The sequence below is a fragment of the Dioscorea cayenensis genome, chromosome 9 (genome assembly GCF_009730915.1).
Source record: "Dioscorea cayenensis subsp. rotundata cultivar TDr96_F1 chromosome 9, TDr96_F1_v2_PseudoChromosome.rev07_lg8_w22 25.fasta, whole genome shotgun sequence".
In the NCBI taxonomy this organism is placed as follows: domain Eukaryota; kingdom Viridiplantae; phylum Streptophyta; class Magnoliopsida; order Dioscoreales; family Dioscoreaceae; genus Dioscorea; species Dioscorea cayenensis.
This window is the reverse complement of record NC_052479.1, coordinates 9167160-9190123: the sequence shown is the minus strand read 5'-3', so window position 1 is coordinate 9190123 and position 22964 is coordinate 9167160. Positions and strand designations below refer to the sequence as shown.

The 22964-nt window shown below is 33.2% G+C and overlaps 1 protein-coding gene and 1 non-coding gene across 4 annotated transcripts; both read left to right on the top strand.

The window, feature by feature from the left end:
• Positions 1 to 4939: 4939 nt before the first annotated feature.
• On the top strand, positions 4940 to 5031 carry LOC120269868. The gene has a single exon (XR_005539497.1). It is a non-coding gene; the product is annotated as a small nucleolar RNA Z159/U59 (small nucleolar RNA).
• Positions 5032 to 10941: 5910 nt separating this feature from the next.
• On the top strand, positions 10942 to 22229 carry LOC120269097 (syntaxin-81-like). 3 transcript variants are annotated; one of them, XR_005539092.1, is made up of 12 exons: positions 10942 to 11073; positions 11316 to 11457; positions 12115 to 12198; positions 12341 to 12445; positions 14241 to 14390; positions 14836 to 15075; positions 15162 to 15293; positions 15384 to 16293; positions 18218 to 18374; positions 18612 to 18771; positions 18847 to 18985; positions 21901 to 22229. XR_005539092.1 is itself a non-coding variant. In XM_039276383.1 (8 exons), exons 2-8 carry the CDS (start codon positions 11368 to 11370, stop codon positions 15525 to 15527), a joined length of 945 nt encoding a protein of 314 aa, XP_039132317.1. In that variant the 5' UTR covers positions 10942 to 11073; positions 11307 to 11367; the 3' UTR covers positions 15528 to 16663. The 3 variants fall into 3 exon arrangements, 1 of the variants encoding a protein (XP_039132317.1); XR_005539091.1 differs by having other exon boundaries at positions 11307 to 11457; XM_039276383.1 differs by lacking the exons at positions 18218 to 18374; positions 18612 to 18771; positions 18847 to 18985; positions 21901 to 22229 and having other exon boundaries at positions 11307 to 11457; positions 15384 to 16663.
• The last annotated feature ends 735 nt before the right edge of the window (positions 22230 to 22964 follow it).

The window sequence follows — 22964 nt, the reverse complement described above, 5'->3', positions numbered from 1 at the left end:
AAAATTTGATAAAATTTAAAATAATATATTAAGAGAAAATTTGAAGTATTATTTTCAAATTAATCATCATGAAAATAGATCTTGGATAAATTGTGGGTAAATGTTTAGTTTAATAAAAAATTATATATATATGAGGGTAAGGGTACGGGTACGGGTTTTACCAGTGAGAGATGATCCCATGGAACCGGTTCCATGATAGTTATCATAGAACCGAGATGTGGCTCAACCTCATCCGATTGGATTAGCCTCGATTTAATAACTTCTAAAGTAAAGGGCATAGATCTTTTAAGATAATTATCAATATATCCCTAGATTATATAATAAAAAACAATAAAATTTATAAACCCATGGCTAAGATTGAGCCACGTCTCGGTTCCGTGGTAGTTACCACAGAACCGAGTCTACCAGATAAAAATTCTTTTACGAGTACCCTCTTCAACGGGTAAGGGTTTGCTTGGATGGAGGTTTTTGGGGGTAAGGTAAGGGAAAGGTTTTTAAAAACTCCATGCTTGGGTAGAAGGTTTTAGGGGGAGGTAAGGGTTGAGAGGGGTTCAAGGAGGTTTTAAAACCTCCACTTTTCTCTCATTTCTCAACCCTCCAAATTGGAGGGTTGGAGAGGTTTTGTGTACCAATATTTTTTTTATTGACCAAAATGCTCATACTCATTTACAAAAATTACAAGATATTTGATTAATTAATAATATAATACTATTAATTAATACTATTATATTATTTAATTATACTAATTAATATTGTTATATTAATTAATATCATTATTAATATTATTATATCAATTAATATTATTATCTAATATTAATTGTATAATTGTATTAATTAATATTATTAATAATAATTATTATTATAATAACTATTATATTAATTATATTAGTTAATATTATTATATTATTTAATTATATTAATTGATATAGTAATAATTAATGGTGAGATTTAATTAATTATTATTATTATATTATTTAATTATACTAATTAATATTGTTATATTAATTAATATAATTATTAATATTATTATATCAATTAATATTATTAATAATATTTTTAATAATATTATTTAATAATATTAATTAATAATAAATAATAATAATATTATTATTAATATTAAATATTATAATTATTATATTAATTAATATTATTATCAATTAATATAGTAATAATTAATGGTGAGATTTACATAAACAATGAAGTGAATGATTTATAAGTTTCATGTAATTGTAAATAAAGTTACAATTTTTGTCTTTCATACTAAGGGTAATTTAGTAATATTATTATATAACCTTACCTCCAATTACCTTCAAACGAAACACAACAAGATTTCAAAACCTCTATTCACCTTACCTTATCCCAAGTAAGGAAGGGTTTAAAACTTTCTTTTACCTTATATTACTATACTTTACTTTACTTTATGAAACCTCCTTATAAGCAAGCCCTAAGGGCTAAAGGTAAGGGCATACCTTTACCCGACCTGTACCCACTCAAAAAATAACGGGTAATAACCTTACCCATACCCAGTCAAAGAGAGTAATACCCTTACCCATACCCATACCCTCTTTGACTGGGTACAGGTATGGGTATACCCGTCAGGTAGAGTACAAATTTCCATCCCTAAGTGCTACCGCGATAGAAACCACCGTGCTGAGAAGAAGATCTCTAAAGAACTCCATCCTCTTTTGAGCTTTCTCTCTTGGAACTCGTAAGTCGATTATGACGCGTAAGCACTGCACTCTCAACCTTATGTTTACATGGCATCATCACAACCCTTAATGCATCCCCCAGTGAGTTTAGATCTTTTTGCGCAAAACCTAATCAAAACAAAACCATATACATACAAAACCTATAAATATAATATACAAAACCTAAAGTAAAAACCCATTATTATAATAAATCTCATTTTTTTATATATTATAATACATAAACATATTCATCAAAATATTATAATGTTTGGATTAGGGATGTATTCGAGCCGAGCCGAGCCGAGCTTTTATGTGTTCAAGCTCGGCTTGTGACTAAAAAGATGAGCTCGAGCTCGGCTCGTGGCTCGAATTGAGCTTTAAATATTGTTTGAGCTCGGCTCGTTTGAGGAATTATTAAACTCGAGCTCGGCTCAAGCTCGACTCGATAAAGCTTGTTTATTAGTTCGTTCAAGCTCGAGTTCATTTAGAAGCTCGTTTAGAAGCTCGTTTAGAAGCTCGTTTGAGCTCGTGTTCACTAAATGCTCGTTTAGAAGCTCGTTCATGAAGCTCGTTTATAAAGCTCGTTTATGAAAAATAGAACCTATATATTCACAAATAATATACTTATGCATTTTTTACATCAAAATAAATCATCTATTGCAATAAATAAATTGAAAATATGAAATGACAAATTCAAACACAATCTTGAGATAAACAACAATATAGAATCCAATACAAGTAATTCATCCATATTGAAATAACAAGCATTGTGTCCATAATCACTTAAATAACAAAGCATTTTGTCCATAATCCAATACAAGTAATTCGTCCATATTGAAATAGCAAAGCTCGTTTATCAAAATTTCCCACACTTCCAATGGGACTAACATTAGCAGATGATTCATCAATTGATGCATGATTAGACATTCTACAAAAAAAAAAAACAAAAATCCGAAAATAAAATCAGAGATGAAAAAGAGAGATGAAAGAAGAAGAGAATGAAGAAGGTAGATTTACCTTTTATTTTGTTTCGAATGAAAAGCTCGTCAAGATGAAGGCTGGTCGATGATGAAGAACGCAAGAGCAGGTCGTGGATGGGTGGTGGACTGGTGTGGCGGCTTAGGTTGAAAAAAATTGATGAAAGAAAAGAATGATGCTAGGGTTTGTTCTGATTTTGTGTTTTTTTTGGTTTTTTGTAAAACAAATTAAAAATTCCATTATGGGCTTGGGCCTTAAATAAAATTTTCCTTCCAGGGGCGCTGCCCCTGGAAAACCCCGCAGGGGGCGCTGCCCCCTTGACCCCAGCGACGCGGCCACGTATCGTCAGGGGCATACATCATTTAAATATATAATTATTATTATTGTTGTTGTTGTTATTATTATTATTATTATTATTATTATTATTATGTATGGGATATCTTTAATTTTACTTTTTTGACGAAGGTGACAAACATCACAACTTCACATAATCAATACATTAGTCATATCTTATTTAAATAATCTTTAATATGCCATGATCAGTATGTACGTACAAATATAGGATGTAATACTTTAAATTGAAAAGCCAAATAATAAAAAAAAATTAAATAACTAAGCGCTAACTCTGAATAATAAGCAGGAATGACAAAATAATACATAAAACTTAAATAACTATACACCAACTTATTAGAATAATAAGTAGTATTGACCAAACAATACATAGAAAGTTAGAAAACTTAAATAATTAAGCCAAATAACTTTAATTTATGCTTTTATTTATTATTTTCCATTTCCGTTTAAAGTATCACACCATATACTTTACTTATTATTTTAAGTTGTTACTCATCATTGTATGTTTATACATATTGTTATATGATATAAACTGATATCTTATTAATTAAATATTGCAATTTACAAGTATGTGAGTCAAGTAATAATATTGATGATAATAATAATAAGAATAAGAATAAGAATTATAATCATAATCATAATGATGATGACAATAATGACATAGTCACATATACACCTTAATATACATGTATATAATAATAATAATAATAATAATGACAACAATATATGTGATATACATGTATATATATATATATATATATATATATATATATATACGAGCTTATAAACGAGCTTAGAAACGAGCTTGTTCATGAGCTTTGTTCACGAGCTTGTTCGCGAGCTTGTTCGTGAGCTGTGTTCACGAGCTTGTTCATGAGCTATGTTCATGAGCTTGTTCGTGAGCTAAAACGAGCCGAGCTTTTGGCTGCTCAAGCTTGGCTCGTTTATTAATCGAGATTGAAAATCAAGTTCAAGCTTGGCTCGTTTACAATACGAGCCGAACATGAACGAGCCCTAACTGAGCCGAACACCGAGCCGTTCACGAATAGCTCGGCTCAAATACACCCCTAGTTTGGATTATATGGGATTAGTGTTTGATGTTGTGATGTGATTTGTGGAGAGACAGTTACTTTTAAATGGAGATAAGAAATATATAAACATATTCATTAAAATATTATAATGCTTGGATTATATGGGATTAGGCCCTGTTTGGATAACCCAGAAATCCTACATAATCCATACATTATAGCAGAAAAAAATATTTTCACGGATTTATGCCATAATGGGCGTTTGGGTACCTAATTTACACCCCAAAAATCTTACATAATCTGGGGATTCTGCTAGAAAAAAATATTCCAGTGGAACTGGAATATTTTTTTTATTATGAAAGTCGTGACCCCTCAGTCACCCTCTCTCCTTCGCCCGAATTCCTTTCTTCTCAAAAACTCCACCGGATTAAGAGCCTCAGTTCGCTGTGTTGCTGACTGCCACGCCCAGAAGCTTGAAGCCATTGCCGAAGTGGAACATCCAAACCATCCTCCCACCTCCGACAGCTGTGTCGCTGGCTGATGAGCGGCAACGCCGACGCCTGAAGCTATGACAACAAGGTTTACGGTTTGATCTAGGGCACTGACTCTCAGATTCTTCACGCGGCGGCGAAACCAGAGAGGTGTGCTGAGCTTTTCTTTCAGATTTTTTTTCTTTCTTCTCTGTTTAATGGTCATGCTTTCATTTCAAAGGATTTGATGTATAAAAGTTGGATCTTTGTGATTGGTTTTGTTGAATTTATGGGTTCTAATTGTTCATTACAATAGCGTTTGATCGAAGATCGTGATTTTATTCAGAAAAAAGTTTGATCTTGATTTCATTCAGAAAGGTTTGTTTTTTTTTTAATTGTTTTGGTGGTGTTGTGGTTTTGGATTGTTTCCTATGAAGATCAATAGAATACTTTCGTTCTTCTGAGGGTGAATGTTGCCCATGTGGAGTAATTTATGGAGACCTGAACTGAGGAACATTGAATTGTTTCTAAAGCCAACGCTGCCAATGCTTTGGGTAGTGGGAGACGAGAAGTACTCACTTCTTCTTTGATTCATATGCTAACTTTTTTTCAGCCTTGTTTGATTTTGTTTCTTTTCAATAATCTGTATAAGTTTGTGTTGTGTCCTTATTTATGACTTCCCTGTTTTGATGCTCTAGTTTTTTTGTACTTTTCTGTTGATGGGGATGCTTATGAGATGTGGCTTCATTATAATTATCTTGTTAGAAAAGGAATTTCAAGATCTGTGTTTCATTCTCATGATTTGAAGACCAGAATTTGGAAGGGATAGGGTTGAAAGGAAAGGTTGCCTAGCGTCTTAGCATTTTCTTGTGACTATTTTTTTGTGGTTCTCTTCTATGATTTGGGTCTTTGATGATTTTTTAAAGTTATCTCTTCCCTTTTGAAGTTGTTGTTTTTGCTTGACATTTGATGTGGCTTGGACTTAACATCTTATAGTGATTGTGCAACTACTGTTTGTCATTGTTTTATTGTTTATATGACACTGCTTCATGTTTTATTCTTGTTGACAAGTTTTCATGGATTGTGTCCATGGATGATTAACTGAAGACAAAAATGTTTGTGTGGATTAAACTTTGTTTTTTTTTTTAATCTCATCTTGTTTCTATGTTACTCATCTTTTATATGATCGTTCTTTGTTGGTTATGATTATCATCAAAGGATGATCATGTATAAAATTTTAGATCGTATGTCTCACTGTCTTGAATTATTTACTCTTAAAATCCATTGACTCTGCAAGGTTGTATTCATCCAAATGTAATGTTATCTTCTATTTCCTGAGAACCTTGATCAGCAAAATGAACGCTATTAGGTATGGTCAATTTCATGACCCTCCGCAATACTCTGATGTGAATCATGTGATGTTGAAGTTTTTGTATAGAATGCATTTTCCTTTTCCTTTTGTTTTTCTTTGCTATTAATCAGGTCATATTTGAAGTTTTGTGCCTCATGCTATTATGGGTCTTTGTTATTGTACTTTATAAATTTAAAATTGACAAACATCACTATCATTGAAGTGAGTTGAATGATAAGGTTCATCATTTTGGCTTTCCTGCTTCTTTTTAATTCCTTTCAAAATCATTCTGAGGAAATAGTATATTTCTACTCTTTACTTTCTATTAGAGCTTTCTTCATTAGTTCTCTGGCATAATTGTCAAATGATAAGTATATAATAAATATCACTGTATTGATATACCTGTTCTTTTAAAAATCCGGTTGCTGAACTCACGTTCATTAAACATGTGGAATGTCATACTTTTTTGTGGCTTAAGTTGTGTGCTAAGAACTATAAATAATTGGACAAGACTCAAAGTTAGCAAGATTGATGTATTATGTTAAGGCTTCTTGATTGCCTTTTATGTAGTGACACACTAACTAATTATTAGTGGATACATGTGAAATATATAAACTTTTGCTGGTCATGAAAACTACCACATGGCCTGGTCCAGTATGAACAATCAAGAGTTGAATGACTGCCATTTAAGCAATACCTGTTCACATTCTTTATATATATATATATATACATATAAGAAAAAAAAAGAAAAGAAAAAAAGAAAAAAAGAAGAAACAAACTTGATGCATTACCAATAAAACGTAATTTGAGTATTTTGACCATTATTTAATAGCTAGAAAGTAATGTAATTTGAGTATTTTGACCATTATTTAATAGGTTTTAGCGCATTCTTCTATACATTAGGTTGTGAGCACACGTTATGGATTCAACTGCTTTTAATCACCAAGAATAACACACATGAGATTTAATATTGCATTACATACCTAATGTTATCTTCTATTGCCAATATTTTACAGTGCTTCATCAGTTATGGCAAGTGAAACTGTGGCAAGTGAAGAAAGACATGAAGCTAGGGCAAAGTGGAATGAAATTCACAAGGCTCACCTAGTAAAGTTATTAGGTGAGTATAATACTCTGGCGTACCGTTCACAAAATGGATGGACCAAAGAAGCATGGAACAAGATGGTCCGCGACATGATAACCAAGTTTTCCAATCCAAGCATCACCACAAGCCAAGTCAAAGCATTAGAGCAAGAGTTGAAAAAAACCTACAAGCTTCTAAAAGGGTTTTCTGAATTAAGTGGCTTTGGATGGGATTATGAAAGACATATTGTGTCCGCTCCTGATGATGTTTGGGCACCACTACTAGAGGTATGTACAACCATCTAATTTGAAAAAAAATCAAACAGAGGAATAGAGATGCAAGGAAGTGGCATACTAGACCGTTTCCATATTTTATGGCATTGCAGGAGGTTTATGAGGGTAAGCATGTATTTTCTAATATTTTACATTTACAAACTTGTATTTCACTAACATATTATATATTTAAAATGTAGGGAGATATCTCTGAAGGCAAACGGTCTCGTGGTATAGAAGATTATGAAGATATCTCCCAATCACCAGTGCACACCCCAAGTCCAAGTGTTCTTACTCCAAACGATTCAAGACAACAATCACCTACACACGAGACTGAGGATGATGATATCATGCAAGTGGAACCACCTAGTTCTCAACCACGGAATCCTCAAACTCAAAGTTCAAGCAATGAAATTCTTCGGGGACTAAGAGATCAAGATGGACACAGAAGAAAAAAGGGAGCGAAAAGGGAAAAAGCCGCAAGATTCATCATTCAATATGGACAAGTACATTGCATTTCGAGAGCGCGAGAACAAAGAATATCTCGAAGTTCTCAAAGGCACTCAAGTAGTGGAAAAACACATAATAGAAGATTGCATGAAGGTGTTCAATCAAATGAGTGCCATTTTCACTGAAGAAGAAATGTTCAAAGCTACCCAAATTTTCATTAAAGATAAGAGTTATCATGAACTCTTCTTATGTCTTCAGGAAGATCATAAAGTGCCATGGCTCAAAATGATGTTCTCTAAAATTGAGTAGAAGATGATTATGAACTTGTTATCTTGAACTTGAATGTTTTCATAAGCACAAATTTTTTTCCCATGAACTTGTTTTGATTATGAACTTGTAATCTTGAACTTGTTAAATATCCTTTTGTTTTTAAAGTTGTCATGGGAATCTTTTCATTATGTGTAATTTTGATTGTAGGTCTTTTTTTTTTGTTTGGCATGAATTTGTTAATAAGTATCATTTTGTCTTGTAATATACTCTATAATGTTATTTCAATATAGGCAATGGTTTCGAACAAGACCCAAGATTCATTCATCCAAAAGTGCTCGGTGATACAATGGATAAGAAACAATTTTATGATTGCCACACACCTATGGTCAAGCTCGGCGGTAGCTACAATAATCATTCCACATTTGCATTGCTATTTCATCTCTTTTACGAGCACCTGCATTTCGCTCAGAGTTCATGGTGTCAACATCCTCTCCATATGACTCATCTCCATTAGGAACAATAGTTTCTTCGGCTTCATTATTGAAATCCTCAACAGCATCTGTACCATTATGTATACGGATGAAGTTATGCAACATACAAGCAGCAACCACTATATTAGTTTGAGAGTCTATTGGGTGGAAAGTTGCTACTTTAAGGATTGGAAACCTCATCTTCAAAAATGCCGAGTGATGCGTTCAACATGATTCCGTAATGACGCAGCGTACGCCAAATTAAACAGTTCTTTATAATTGCTCGGTCTAGTTTTGCGCTCGACCTTGCTCACCGCAAATGATAACGGACACCTCTATATGGAGAAATAAAAATTCGGGTATTATCATATCCCTGCGTCTACTAGATAATATTTACCCCGTGGGACTTCAAAACCTTGTTCAATCGAATGTTGGAGAATCCTAGTGTCGAGCGAGAACCTTCCCAACCCATCTCAGTATATATACAAAAGCGAAGATCAAAATCACATGCGAAACGTGAATATCTCGTGATAACGTTTGTTTCCTCGTTCTCGTAAGGATCTTGCTTATCAAAGAAATCGTGATTGGAATATGTGTTCCATCAATAGCACCAACACAATCCTAGAAAATAAACAAACATATAAATATTTATAAAGACAAAAAAAGTTCACAATAAACTTCATAATATATAGATTTGCCTACCTTGAAATATGGGAAAAAAATTTTCGGGTATTACGAATAACCCGGTGATGTCGGTGTCGATGGAGGTTCTATATATTCAGAGCAAGTCAATTACTGACTTTTAAGTACTTTAGTAAAATATCGACTAACCGTTTCTGCAGAATGTTGAAATCGCTCTTGCACATCACGGTTACTAGTATTATGAGCTAGAGTGTATCATGAACATTGCTAGTTGCTCCTCAGCTGTTGTCCGGGTTTGGAGTTGAGGAGGAGAGTTTTTTCTCTTAAGCGATCAACTAGTGCTTGAAATATATAAGGCTCACATGCGAAATTCTCTTTTGCTAGCGTTCCTCATGACCTTGAAGAATTTCTTGTACATATGCATCACTGTAAGAATGGATGTGTGATGTTCTACATTTTTGGAAAGGTCTTTGGACATTCTCTTGACCAATTCTTTGAGCATGAGTAGATCATCTTCTTTATTTTTCCTCCAAAGATTTAAGGAATCCATGGTGAAAACAATGGTTTCAACTATGAATTTTTCGATTATGTGCATAATGCAAAGGTATCATGTTGTGTATAAATAGGGTAAAATGATAACGGCTATATTTTAACGGCTATATTTACAACGGTTATATTTTAACGGCTATTTTTTAAATTTTAATTACCAACGGTTATAATCCAACGGGTATATTTATTATGTAATAATTATTTATTATGCAAAACAAACACTCATTATGTAAGATATGTAATAATTTTTGTAATATATATTTTGTTACCCAAACACCCATTCTGTAGGAATAAAATATGACATAATTTTTGTAATAATCGTCTGCACTTCTGCGATAATAAAATTATCTTAGTATTTTTATTTTACATCAAGCAGTACTTAGTGTTTGATGTGATGTGATTTGTGGAGAGACAGTTACTTTTAAATGGAGATAAGAAATATATAAATATATTCATTATAATATTATAATGTTTGGATTATATGGGATTAGTGTTTGATGTTGTGATGTGATTTGTGGGATATGGAGATAAGAAATATATAAACATATTCATTATAATATTATAATGTTTTGATTATATGGGATTTAGTGTTTGATGTTGTGATATGATGTGTGTAAATACGGATCTAGAAAAAATGGGGAAAGAAGGCACCGACGGGTTAAATGGAATAAGGTTTTGGTTATTATTATGAATGTATAATAATATATTATATATTTTAGTGGAAATTGCTAAAAACAACCCTAAAGTTTACAATATGCACATATTTACCCCTAAATTTGAATATCCATAAAAACCGCTTCCTTTTGAATACAATAATTTTTTAAACCCCAAGTGATCCATAGAGTTAATTTGGATTTTTTTGGACAAAATTGTCTCTTGCGTGGGAAGTTGTGGCAAGTGTGACAGGGTTTGACTATAATGCCCTTGGGTGCAATGAGTTTCTATTTAAAACATGAGCCTTCTGTTTAAAATATGAGGTTCTGTTTGAAAAATAAGTTTTCTGTTTAAGAAATGAGTACATGCATTACTTTTCATGCTAACCTAAATTCTTTTGTTTGTAATTATAATGTAATCATGCTAACCTAAATTTTTTTCCACAAACTTATTAAATTTTTAATGTAAATATCATTATCTCCATATAATAATAAGGAACGGCGTTAAATTTTTAATGGTTTACATTTTTTTTTATGTTTTTGGGTAAAAAAATATTTACAAAAGCAATCAAATAACTTCAAATGGCGTTTAAAGGTTCTTAATAAGACAAACTTCATAATATGTATTTATGTATGTATATGCAAATATGAATTGGGCTCTATTCAGTATAAAATTAAATAAAATTGTTCATTGCATTGCCTATCACTGCGTTGCGATCTGGACACGGAGCATCCAATTTTCCTCGTCAATACTGGCGTCGCTTCCCCGGTTTAATCCCAATCCCTTTCGATCGATCCAAACGAGCACCATTAGAAGGTAATTCATCGCAAGCCTCTACCCATTGTTTGAATTCTTGCTCGATCTTCAACCATTTCAGTTACCATTCACCAAGGAATCCAGGGTTTATCCATGATGCATCTTGTTATTTGAAGCTCTTTTTTTGTGTTTTTCTGGATGATTTGAGCTTGTTTTTACTTTTTAGGAGGAAATCTGGTATTTTTGTCGTCAAATCTAGAGTCAAATCTTGTGTGTTTGGTTTTTTTTTTAAGTTGGATCAGGGAAAAGGTCGGAGATATTGAAGGGAACGTGATGTCCGATGTATGGTGGTAGATGGTTGAGCAGATGCTGAGGAATAGGGATAGAACCGAAGATTTCAAGGATGTTGTCCGTGCTGCTGCTTTTTCCTCCGGATACACTGAGGTTTTGACTGTTTTTCCATTGAATTATATAAATTCAATGGGTTTATTTGTTTATTTATGCTGCATTTTGTTTATTGATGTTCATGTTTTTCTTTCCTTTGAAATGTGACTGGAAAAAGAGGAATTTTGGATGTTAATTAGTTGTTGAATGCTTCTCATAATATAATTTAAATTCAATGGTTTTATTTGTTTATTAATGACAATGCTTTTTTCCCCCCAGTTGAAATGTAATGAAACAATCTGTGAACTACCTTGGTTAGCTTCTTGTTAAAAATAAAAAATAAGAAGAGCCATATTTCTTTGATATTCATGAACTACAGGAAATCTTATATCACTTGTCCACAAAGTTTTGACCAACAGGTGTGAAGGAACAGATTTTCTTAGCTTGTGTTTTAATAATGCATTAGTTCGAATCATAGTGTCGACCAGCTATGTAAATAGTTAGATCTGAGAAGTTTCTGATACTTACTATAATGACATTTGAGTGCTGAGTTTGCCATTATTGGACTTTCTCCTTTATCTTATGATTCTAGGATTTGCTTTAGCCCACATTTATTTAGGAAATATGAGCATAAAGATATTTTCTGCTGAATCACCTTTTGAAGTTGAAGTCAGTTTAACTTCATTTCTTCCCTTTGGTCTAAAATCTTACTGACAGTCAAAACTTGCTGCAATATTGGCTGCTTTCATTATGCGCAAATTTTCAGAGAGAAAACCCTTTACAAAAGCTGCATTGAAGACGGTATAGATTTCTGTCTCATGTCTGGCTCCTTCAATTTCTTTTAAGTAATGGTTTTTGCCTATCTATTTCTTTTAGTTCTTGGTTCTTGGTATCGACATGTCAATACTACTGAAAGCTAACTTATGTTTCCTTTTTCTTGTAGCTGTCAAGCATTAATGAATTGGAACATTTCATTGTAAAGCATCGAAAAGATTATGTGGGCTTGCATCGCACAACTGAACAAGAGAGGGATGATATTGAACATGAAGTAATTTTCTTTTTCCGAAATTTACCCTCTTTATTATATAAGGGTCATTCTGTAATTGTGTTTCACTTATTCCTTCCATGATATTTTTTCCTCTTTGACACTCTTACGACAGATGTTGTCAAGGTGGGTAGGCAGTGCCTACGTAGCAGAAGCCTATTGCTTAGGCATCACCCAAGCACTTAGGTGGACAGCCTAGTGCCTATGTGGTGATTATCCTGAAAGTTTATAGAAAATATAAAAAAGTTGTTTACAAGTTTCTTGAACAATATTGAGCAAGTTTATTCAAAAAAGCTAGCAAATAAATGCAGAACACACTTCAATTCTGAAAAGTACTTCATCATCTTAGAATGAATGGTTAAGAGTTTAATTTAAGCACAACACTTTGACCATGATCTTAAGTTTCAACCCGCCAATGCATAATCCTCCACCACATAATCATGTTCTTCTTCTATTTCTTCAGAATCGGCTTCTATCTCCTTAATGTCATCATTTCTTATTTGGATTATTGAGCTATTTTCTTGCCTTAGCTCCAATCTCCATGTGTAGAGCCATCTATCTTATTGATTTTCGCCCAACCGTAGCATGTGATACTCTCCCCTCATCCACCAAGAACATGTGTGGTTCTTACCTTCAAAGACTAGTTCATTTTCATCCAAATTATTTGGATTTATAATCCATTCATCGATTGGATCAATCTCATCAAAGACAATTGGGCCAAGTGCCTTGGGATTAGCTTGTCTTGCCAAGAAGTTATCTCTTAATCTTTGGTTATATTGAACAAAAAATAAGCCATTTGATTTCAGTACAAGAAAAAGGATATAAATCTAAAAATTATGTGCAGAACCGTAGATGAAGTAGCATCAGTCCAAATTTAATGAATTAATATATCAAAAGGAGGTCAAGCATCAATTTGAAAGTTAGAACATCTGACCTTTGCTTGAGATCTTTTAGAGCTTCATACGGTTAGATGAAATCCAAGATAAGAACCTTTTTTCTTGGTCCTTGGAGAAGCTTTTAGCCTGCATCTTCTAGAGGAAGGACCAAGCTTGAAGTTGAAGGTCCACCTTGAGAAAAGACTCTTGGTTTTGGCGATGTGCAAAGAATTTGAGAAGGAAGTAAGGGGCTTGGACTTGGCTGTGAGGAGAGCTTTTGCACATATTAGGAAGGATTTTAGCTTTTAAGTTTCTTAACAGGTTTTAGTTAGTCAATGGATTCGGGGTATGAAAGATAGGCATGATTGGTTTGGGTCGGAAATTGTCCCAATTAGGCTGGTTGGGTTGAATTATGATATTTTTAAGTTTTTAACTAATTGGTCGATTAGGTTGTAGTCGGGAGTTAATCTCATATGCATTGCCTAGGTGACTGCCTAGGTTTATATGCATCTGATAAGTATTTAAAGGATTAATTGGCCAATGCCTAGGCAGTTATACCAAAAACTGCCTGGGCGGACTGGCTAGGAGCTTAAGCAGCTGCCTTTAACAACACTGCTTACCGCTTAGCTGGCTTATGATTGCATCACCTTTTTGTATTCTCTTATGGTGAGCCACACAAAAGGTTTTGGAAGATGGTCCTCTGTCCTAAGTTTCAAAAACTATCACCAATGTTTTTAAACTCATTTCATGCCTCGGGATCGCTCAGTTGTGGGGGTTCTATCTCATTTTGTGGTTAAAAACCTTGTATTTTAATTGTTCATATATTGGGAAAATAGAATCTTGACTGCACATAATAATGAAAAGTTATTTTTGTTTGATCAGAAAAACAATCCCATTTATCGAGTACAGTCCTTTCTCTTCAGGTTAGCATATTTATAAAATCATGCAAGGACCAGATTGATGTCCTAAAGAATAGAATCCTTGAGGAAGAGAAAAGTGGAAATGCAAGGACTTGGCTTAATGTGCGGGATGATGGCTTTAATGCAGATCTCCTAGCTCACAAACATGGTGTGGTATGGTATTTCTGTCTTTAATTACATGACTGCTGTAACATTAGTTTGAATCTGAAGTTTTTCTTGTTGTTTACTACTTAGAGTGCTGATCTCTACTTATTGAAGTGTCTAATTCCTATTCATCTCTGAGTTTGTAACCCAATGCAAAATTCGTCCTTGCAAAGTGTCTCCAGTTCTCATTCATCTCAAAAGATGCCATTAGACATAATTTCTACTCTAGTCTCACAATTTAAAATAGAATGATTTAGCAAGACCTGAGTTTGCCCCTTGAGTCATTTCTATAGTGTAGTTTTGCCAGTTTGTTGAACTGAAGTTCTGATTTGGAACCTGTGGGCAGAATTTTGGTCTTCGATTCATTGTTCTTGTCCAATTGTTTACTTTTTTTGCCTGTAAATTCTTACAGTCAGAAAATATATTCACCTTTTTACTTTCTTAAGAAGTGCAGGTTCTGATTTTGAGTGAGCGGCTCCATGCAGTTACTGCTCATTTTGATCAGCTACGCTCTGTACGCTTCCAGGATGCTGTCAATAAAGCAATGCCAAGAAGAAAAATGCATAAAATAGCCAAGCTAAAATCATCAGAATCCCTTCCTTCTGCTGCAGCAGAGATCAGAGAACAAGATCTTTCTTCTGGACCTGTAAGAATCCAGGATCAACTTCTAGATGATGAAACACGTGCAATTCAGGTTATTATTTATCCACTATAAGCTTCCATTTTTTCAGCATTTATTTTTGTATATAAGAAAAACCATTCTCTGCTGCCATTGATCAGGTAGAATTGACCAGCCTTTTGGATGCTGTTCAAGAAACAGAAACTAAGATGGTGGAGATGTCTGCATTGAATCATCTCATGTCAACACATGTTCTCCAGCAAGCTCAGCAGATCGAGCAACTATACGAACAGGTATCAATTATAAATTTTGATGCTATGATCTTTCTTATTAAGCAGGCCCATCTGAGTTTGCTAACCTTTTATTTTGTCAAATTTTCACAGGCAGTCGAGGCGACCTTGAATGTGGAGAGAGGTAACAAAGAGTTAGTGCAAGCAATCCAGCGGAATAGCAGCAGCAGAACTTTTCTTGTGCTTTTCTTGTTTGTCCTTACTTTTTCAATTATTTTTCTCGATTGGTATAACTAATAAGTTTGTCATACAAAGTATTTTTACTACACTTACCGGCAATTCATCATGAATTCTCAGAAAAGGAAAAGCAAGGGATCTATCTCAGTCCATTTCATTATCTGCTTTGGTTTGGTGTTGTGTTTGGACGATGATGGAAATGTTTATAGTATTAGTTTCACTTGTTTTGGTGTTTGGGGTCTAGTTCAGGTTGTTTTATGAAAGATTCTAACTCTTAACTGAACCACAAAGACAATGGAACTTGTGCTACACCTCAATTGTTGTGGTATTAGTTGCTAATTGAGTTAATATTTAAAAATGGAAAGCAAATATTATTTAATAAGAACAGGTAAAATATGACGAGGCAATTATACTCATTTTGTTGAGGATGTATGTCAAAGTGCTCATCAAGGTCTTTACGGTCCTTTATTAGGAGCAATTTGGTCAATCTCTTGAGCCATTTAACTATGGGTTTATGCAAAAGACTAAATGCACTTTGATTCATGTGATTTCAATGTATCATGTATTTTGGTCCCTCTCCTTGTACAACTATTTTTCCTTGAGTATGTTTCATATGACTGACCTGGGGGCACAGGTGGCATGCCCCCATGTTGTCAGTCTTATGATGCATGGAAGGACCTAACTTGTATGATCATGTATATAGTTATGTACTTCTCCATGGTAGGAAATATTAACTTGATTGGTTAGTCTGCAAATGCTGTTCTTGCAGTGAATCTCCACAATCTATATAAGGCATCTTGGGAAATTATCTATGGATCTATAGAAGGTATGTTTCTGTACTAATTTATCATTATCAAGGATAAAATGATGTTTTAGTCTCTCTTGTCAGCACATTGCTTGATATGCCGCTTTATACAGTACTTATAATTTAAGCTAGGTAGATATGTTTATTGTATTTGATTCTAGGTCTTATTTCTGCTTACAAGTGTCAACAACACTAGTATTGGTCAAATGTGAAATTTGATACTATCTCTGTAGGTATGGCATGCGGATATAAAATTATGTATAAACATGCAGACCAAACAAAATATTTTCATGAGATGACTAGGCTTGGCAAGGGGGAAAGTTAATGTATTTGATGATTTATCATAGCACACCATAGAAATGCTTATGAAATACAATTGCAGATATGTTAATCAGAAGCATGTCCTTCCCTTTAATTCTTCATTTGCTAACAAAGATCTTTATCTTAATTTCATCATAATCTTTCTTTTTCCTTTTTGCTCCAAAGCTATATGACCTTTTGTTGCAATAATAATTTCTCTCATTCAGGCACTATTGTTGCTTTGGTTCCTTGTTTTGATGGCTTCATCCTTTTTTTTCATGACCTTTCAGAATTTTGAATTCTTGTAGAAAACATGACAAATAGACAAAACTATCGAAGTATATCTAACTAAAAGAAAAGAATGGTAAGGCATTTAGCTTCCTAACTCTTTACTGCATCTAAACTAGTGCTATAAGGCATGCACAATTGAAAATTGAAGAAAATACTGAGGATATAGCAGAGGAGTCTGGCGTATGTTACTGGGGCGATGGATATGGAGTGTGCGAGTATCTAAATATTAGAGTCGTCAGAGCACTTGAATTTAATATAATAAGATGCATGGACACGACGCAAACATATCGTGATCACCAAATGCAAGTATGTTTGTAATTACATAGACATGTGAATCACATTGATCTTTAAAGGATGAAAAATATTTTGGGAAAACAAGTTCTTTTTAGGGTAGTGTACAAAGTATAAACAATGTGAACCATGTTGTTTTGAGAAAGGTAGAAAACATTGTAGTAAGGCAAGCTGTAGAAAAATATAGCTTAAGACAAAGGATTTAAATAATACTAAATCTTAAATTATAGTATAATAGGATTTTTGAAATCATGAAATTGTTATTTGAAAGATAAGAATTAATTTATAAATATAAGAAAAATATATAAAAATATGCAATTTAAAAGGATAATGAATAGGGTAACCCAACAAGTATAGATGATATAAACTAAAAATTAAACAGAAAATGGAATTAAGATTGAGAGTGAAATTAAAAAGAGATAGTGAAACCAAAATTCTTTTTTCTAAAAAACAAGGTAAACTAGGATTACACGGGGAACATGTAATTCAAACATGTCCCCAATATATCATTATATATATATATATATTATATCTATTGGATATGTCGTATCCAAGTAACACTGTTTTCAGTTAACGGGAAAAATCTTCTACAACAAAACTATTTCCAAAGACAAAATCCGAGATAACCTTTTCTTTGTAAAGCACTAGCTTTTCCTAATTTTAACTTCCTATATCCTTGCTAATTATGTAAATTTGATTTCTTAGGATTTCCAGTGAGTTTTATTCTTCTTTATGTGAATTTAATGAATTTCATAATCTGCATGAATAATAAAGAAAAGGTAAAGGTACATTCAGTAAAACATAATTCTTTATTTTGATGCCAACAAAGTTTATTGTTGGTTAAAAATAGCCCATCATGCTTGCCACAGAATGCAACTTCTATTTTCTAGATGTTAATGCTTCAGTAGTGCAGACTGCATAATACACCATTTGTTTTCTGTTTTGTGGAATTTGTTTGCCGACTTTGGGACTTAGGGATTCATTGCATATATAAAATGGTTTATTCAAATGCCACTACAGATTTCTGCATGCATTGTTACATCCTTCATTCTTTGCTTTCCAGAAGACAAGTCAACCAACCATGAAGATGGGAACGAAAAAGGGCACCGTTTTATAAAAGAAAAAACAAAGAGGAGAGGAGGCAAACAAAACTGATAAAAAATAGTGACGGGCTTCCTCTCAATTAGCACACAGACATGTTGAGTGAAACCATTTGTAAGGTTTGTTGTAATAATTATAAATTTTCTTAATTAAAGTTATTAAACTTTTAGATGTTATACATCTTTTATATTTTATTTTTTTTCTTTGAAATTGTTAAAATTTGCCTTTTCCTTGTACCAATCACAATATTCAATAGTAGCCAGCATTGATGTAGATCATATTGCTTTGTCTATTAGTTCAATTGGGCCTACCATTTTATGATCACCATCGCCTAACCACTGCAATAAAATCTTTAGCATAATGTTAGCTGTCTCACATATTCCTCGGAGTCCCATCACAACCGGTGCTGTTGATCTTCTTCCATAAGTTGTTGCAGCAGAAAGTAGTACTGTCAGAATGAGTCTGGCAGTTCTCTAAGAATCAAGGAAGCGAAGAAGGCAGAGAAACACAAGAACAGTAAGTCTTTTTCCTGGTTTATCTTCGAAGTTTTGTTCAATAAATTTAAATATTAAAATTTACTATCTTTTACAGAGATGGAAAGAGAACTTGCCAAAAACAAAAAGAAGAAATCAATGATATTGACAACAAAAATACAATTAGAAGAAAACACCAATGAAATCAATAATGGAATGGTTGATCAATCTCAAAGCAAGTTTGAGAGGAATGAAAAGTAAGTAATAACATCAGTCTTCAACTTATTTCTGCCATACATCTATGTTTATTCAGTAATCTTTTCTACAATGCTTTTAGTGTTGGCAGACTTATCTATTCAGTATATATTCTTGTGACATAAAATATTATGCTTCACAAAATGCCTTAAAATTTTTAGTCCACTGATCTCTTTATGATGAGCCTGAGGATTTGTGGAATCACATGGCTAAGTAGTATGGGTGGATGATCAAGTGACTAGCCTTTATATTGGTTTCGAATCATACTCACTTTTTGGGCAAAATTCCTTTTTTAATCAATAAAACTCCTATTGTGATCTTGAATAGATGATCTTAACTTTTAATTAACTCTTCTTGTGACCTTAAACGGATGATCTTAACTTTTAATGAACTCTTCTTGTGACCTTGAACCTGCAAGAAACTGATCTGTTATCCTGGTTGAGCTTTATTTGTTGATGAACAAGTGGCTAGCCTTAAAACTGAAAATGACTTCATTCACCTATGAAAATGTTTCTAGAATTCCTCTTGAGCTGAATTCATTTGGCTGAGCAAAGATGATTGGATCTCTTTCCCTTTCAGAATTTCATTTGGCCAATAGGTATGGGTTGGTGAGCAATGTCAAGCATGCAGGTTCTTTTTTTTAAAATAAAAAATGTCATGTGAGTTATGATTGCTTTGCTGTGTGGTATATTAAGTTGTTTAAGAGTTGTTCCTAATTTATGAGTTCATGCTGACAAAGCTCAGAAGTTGAGACAAGAAACAGTTCTTTGGAATTCAGGTGAAAAATATGGAATTTTGAAGGTTATTTTGATATGTTTGTTGTGTATCCGCAAGTGCATGGTTTTGCCAAGTAGTATTTAAGATATTGTTTCCACATAGACCATGGTGTTGAAAGCCAATCAATTGCAACTAAAGGCTATCTAGGCAAATAAACAATACGGGTGTGAAGAAGCTAAAGCAATAAAATTTAAGAAATTAGAATTAACAAGAGCTAAGGTGGTAAAAGTCTAGGTTGTGGGGCTGAAATTCAGATTTAAATGATCCTAGGATTGGGTTTCACTACAAGGAGTAGTAGAGGGTATGCTCCAAGTCTATTTTAGTTTAGATAAATTAGGTAAATTGCCCTTAAGTGCTTGCAATTGCTACTATCTTTCAAGATGTAGCAAGGTGTTTAGATTAGGTTAACTCCTACTTTCGTGTAAAACTTTAAATGTATGACAATTCAATAGATTAATAAGAAACCCAAGCTAGGATCTTAAGTTTGATCCTAAGGGGTCCAAGATCAAGGCTTATCTTTCAGTTCTCATTGGGTCTTTATGATCATGCAAGCAATTGCTTTCACATTCATTGGCTATGTAGAAGATTAAAACCAAATCAAACTGCATAACTATTAAAAAGAAAGAGTATCTCAAAACAGTCATTCCACTATAGCCTTGGGCTAATCTCACTCCTAGACTAAGAGTTGTACACTCTCATGTGCAAATTAACATCACTGATCCAAACTTTGTTCAAGCTAATGCAAAAGATTAAAGAAAGGAAAACTCCCTGCTCTTCACGAAATAATAGCTTAATGCTGGTAATAGCCAGGTGACTTTTACTACAATTGAGCAAACCAGTAGGACAATCCAACCACTTATTAGAAGTGCTTGGATTATTTAAGCTACTACTGATTTGGGACTAATGTATTTTCTTTTTTTTTTCTACTATTATGTGTAAATCCCATTCTAGTCCAACCCTTAGTTCAGATGAATAATATTGCACTTGGAGGGCTTCAATTCCTTTGCTTCCTAAGACTTCACTTTCTTTGAGAACAGATTTTAACGCACACCTAATATTACCATTATTAGCAACTTGTCCAGCAAAACTATTGATATTAATAAATTAGGTTATGATCTTGTCATATTATAACCTTTAGATCTTATAACAATTCTTATATGTTTAACAGGCTTCTACTAATTTTTGGTTAAATTCTTCAGATATTAAATTTAACATTACCTGAAGTCTCATCAAACACCACTTTGAATGGATGATTCTTCGGATGATTCTTAAGTAAACATTAAAGTACTAGATAAGAACAAGTCCAGCTTTGAATGGATCCTAGAAATATTAATCTGAAGTCTCATCAAACACCACTTCCTGCTTTTTTTCCCCCTCACCATGGCTTTTTAACAGGCGCTTCTCGGGTGTCATCGAGTAGTGGTTTAATAGTTAGATCGGTAGCCTATTCTTAACCAGTATCAAAAAAACTAACACTTGTGCAATGAGCCAAACGGTTTGAGAAAAAGGGCTCTTAGTTCAGATTGCTTTCAAGCTCTTCTAAGTGTTAATTCCATTAAAAAATTATAGGAGAAGCATAATTTTTCCGTAGAAGTTTTTCATCTCAAACAAGAACCAAGAAGGATCTCGTAAGGGATTTACCCCAGAAAACTCATAAAAATTAAACAAATATTAAATTTATCTCTAGTTAAATTACACCTGACCGTAAGCAAAACTGTCTCCGATACCACAGCAAGAGGAGGTGCTCTTCAAGTTGCAAAAGCTTAAAGCTTAAGCAAACTGAGTTAAACTTAAGAGTGCATAAGAAGTGGAAGCAAACCGGAATTTTATTTATTTATGGAATTCAATGATCATTGCATAAGACTAAGGCTCTTTATATAATTTAGATTTCTAGTAAAATAGAAGCCAACATGGATTTCCTCGAGGAACCGTTTATTATCAGCTGACGTTTTGTCAGTATATATATATATATATATATATATATGCAATAAGGGTTGCTGCAAACTCCCAATGACTACTTGTGTGCTCTACCACAAGGTGGTGTATTGGTTAATCACCTCTTCACGATCAAATTTTCAATGGCAAATATTTCCTGCCTTTTTTAATTATTTTGAGAATTAAGCATTGGTTTCTTCTCTAGGTTTCTGTAGCTCTTGACACAACAAGTGTTAAACTTGCGAATTCGACCACCTCTATCAAGCGAAGCCTCAAGTTCCTTGGATCATGTGCTGTCAATACTAAAGAAACTGTGATTTATCCTAACACCAGCTAAGTATTATCTTCATTTTGGTTATGTCACCCCGGACGGCTTTTCTATTAATTGTTTCTAGGGTGACACTAATTTTCTCTTCTTTTTGTCCACCGCCAGTGAATCTTCTTGTTATGTCCCTTCATTGTTGTATATGTTTCAAACCTCGGCTTTTTTTATTTTTCTCAGTCTATGTTCATCTTTCTTCTTATTTTTGTAATCTTGTTAATAAAGTTTTGTTTTATCCAATTTTTATGAAAAAATAAATAAGTAAATAAACAATTTCTTTGTCATTTGTCATGTATGCAGTGAAAATGTGATAAAATTTCATTTATCCAAAGGCGTGATGCACAAAGAAGCTCTACCGCGTCATCTTCAACCCCACGCCAAAACTTACTATTTATGTTTATGTTCATATATATCTATACTATATATTAATTTTATCCCTTATTAGGGGTGAAAACCGGGTACCCGACCCGGGTTTTAAAACCGGATCGGATACCCGGTTTTTTGGATCGACAAAAGCTTGACTTGTATCCGATCTGGTTTAAACCAGGTACTAAAAATCGGGTATCCAGTTTAAACCAGATCGGATATCGGATATCGGATATCTAAATCCACATTTAAGTTCCATCTACTAAATAGATTTTTTTATATAACAACATCAACATTCATAAGAAAAAAAACAAATATGTGAAAATTATAACTTATGAAGAGGATTAAAATCTTAAATTATTCTTCTTACAAAAAAAGTCAAAAAAATAATAAAGAGTTTCATCAATCTTAGACATAAGGATTTGGAATTTTTTTTCCTTTTACTTTTAACCCGAAAGGAGTTTAAATTTATTAATATGTATGTATATAAATATAACTATATAAGTAACTCTTCAAGTATTTAAGCGAGGGATTTTAATTTTTTTCCTACTTATGCCCTTGTAAAATTTAAATTTATTATA

Excerpts from the sequence above, each read along its gene's own strand:
- LOC120269097 (XM_039276383.1), top strand. The coding sequence starts at position 11,368 with ATGGTTGAGCAGATGCTGAGGAATAGGGATAGAACCGAAGATTTCAAG. Across the intron at positions 14,391-14,835 it reads TAGCTCACAAACATGGTGTG|GTTCTGATTTTGAGTGAGCG; the intron begins GTATGGTATTTC and ends TAAGAAGTGCAG. Across the intron at positions 15,076-15,161 it reads ATGAAACACGTGCAATTCAG|GTAGAATTGACCAGCCTTTT; the intron begins GTTATTATTTAT and ends GCCATTGATCAG.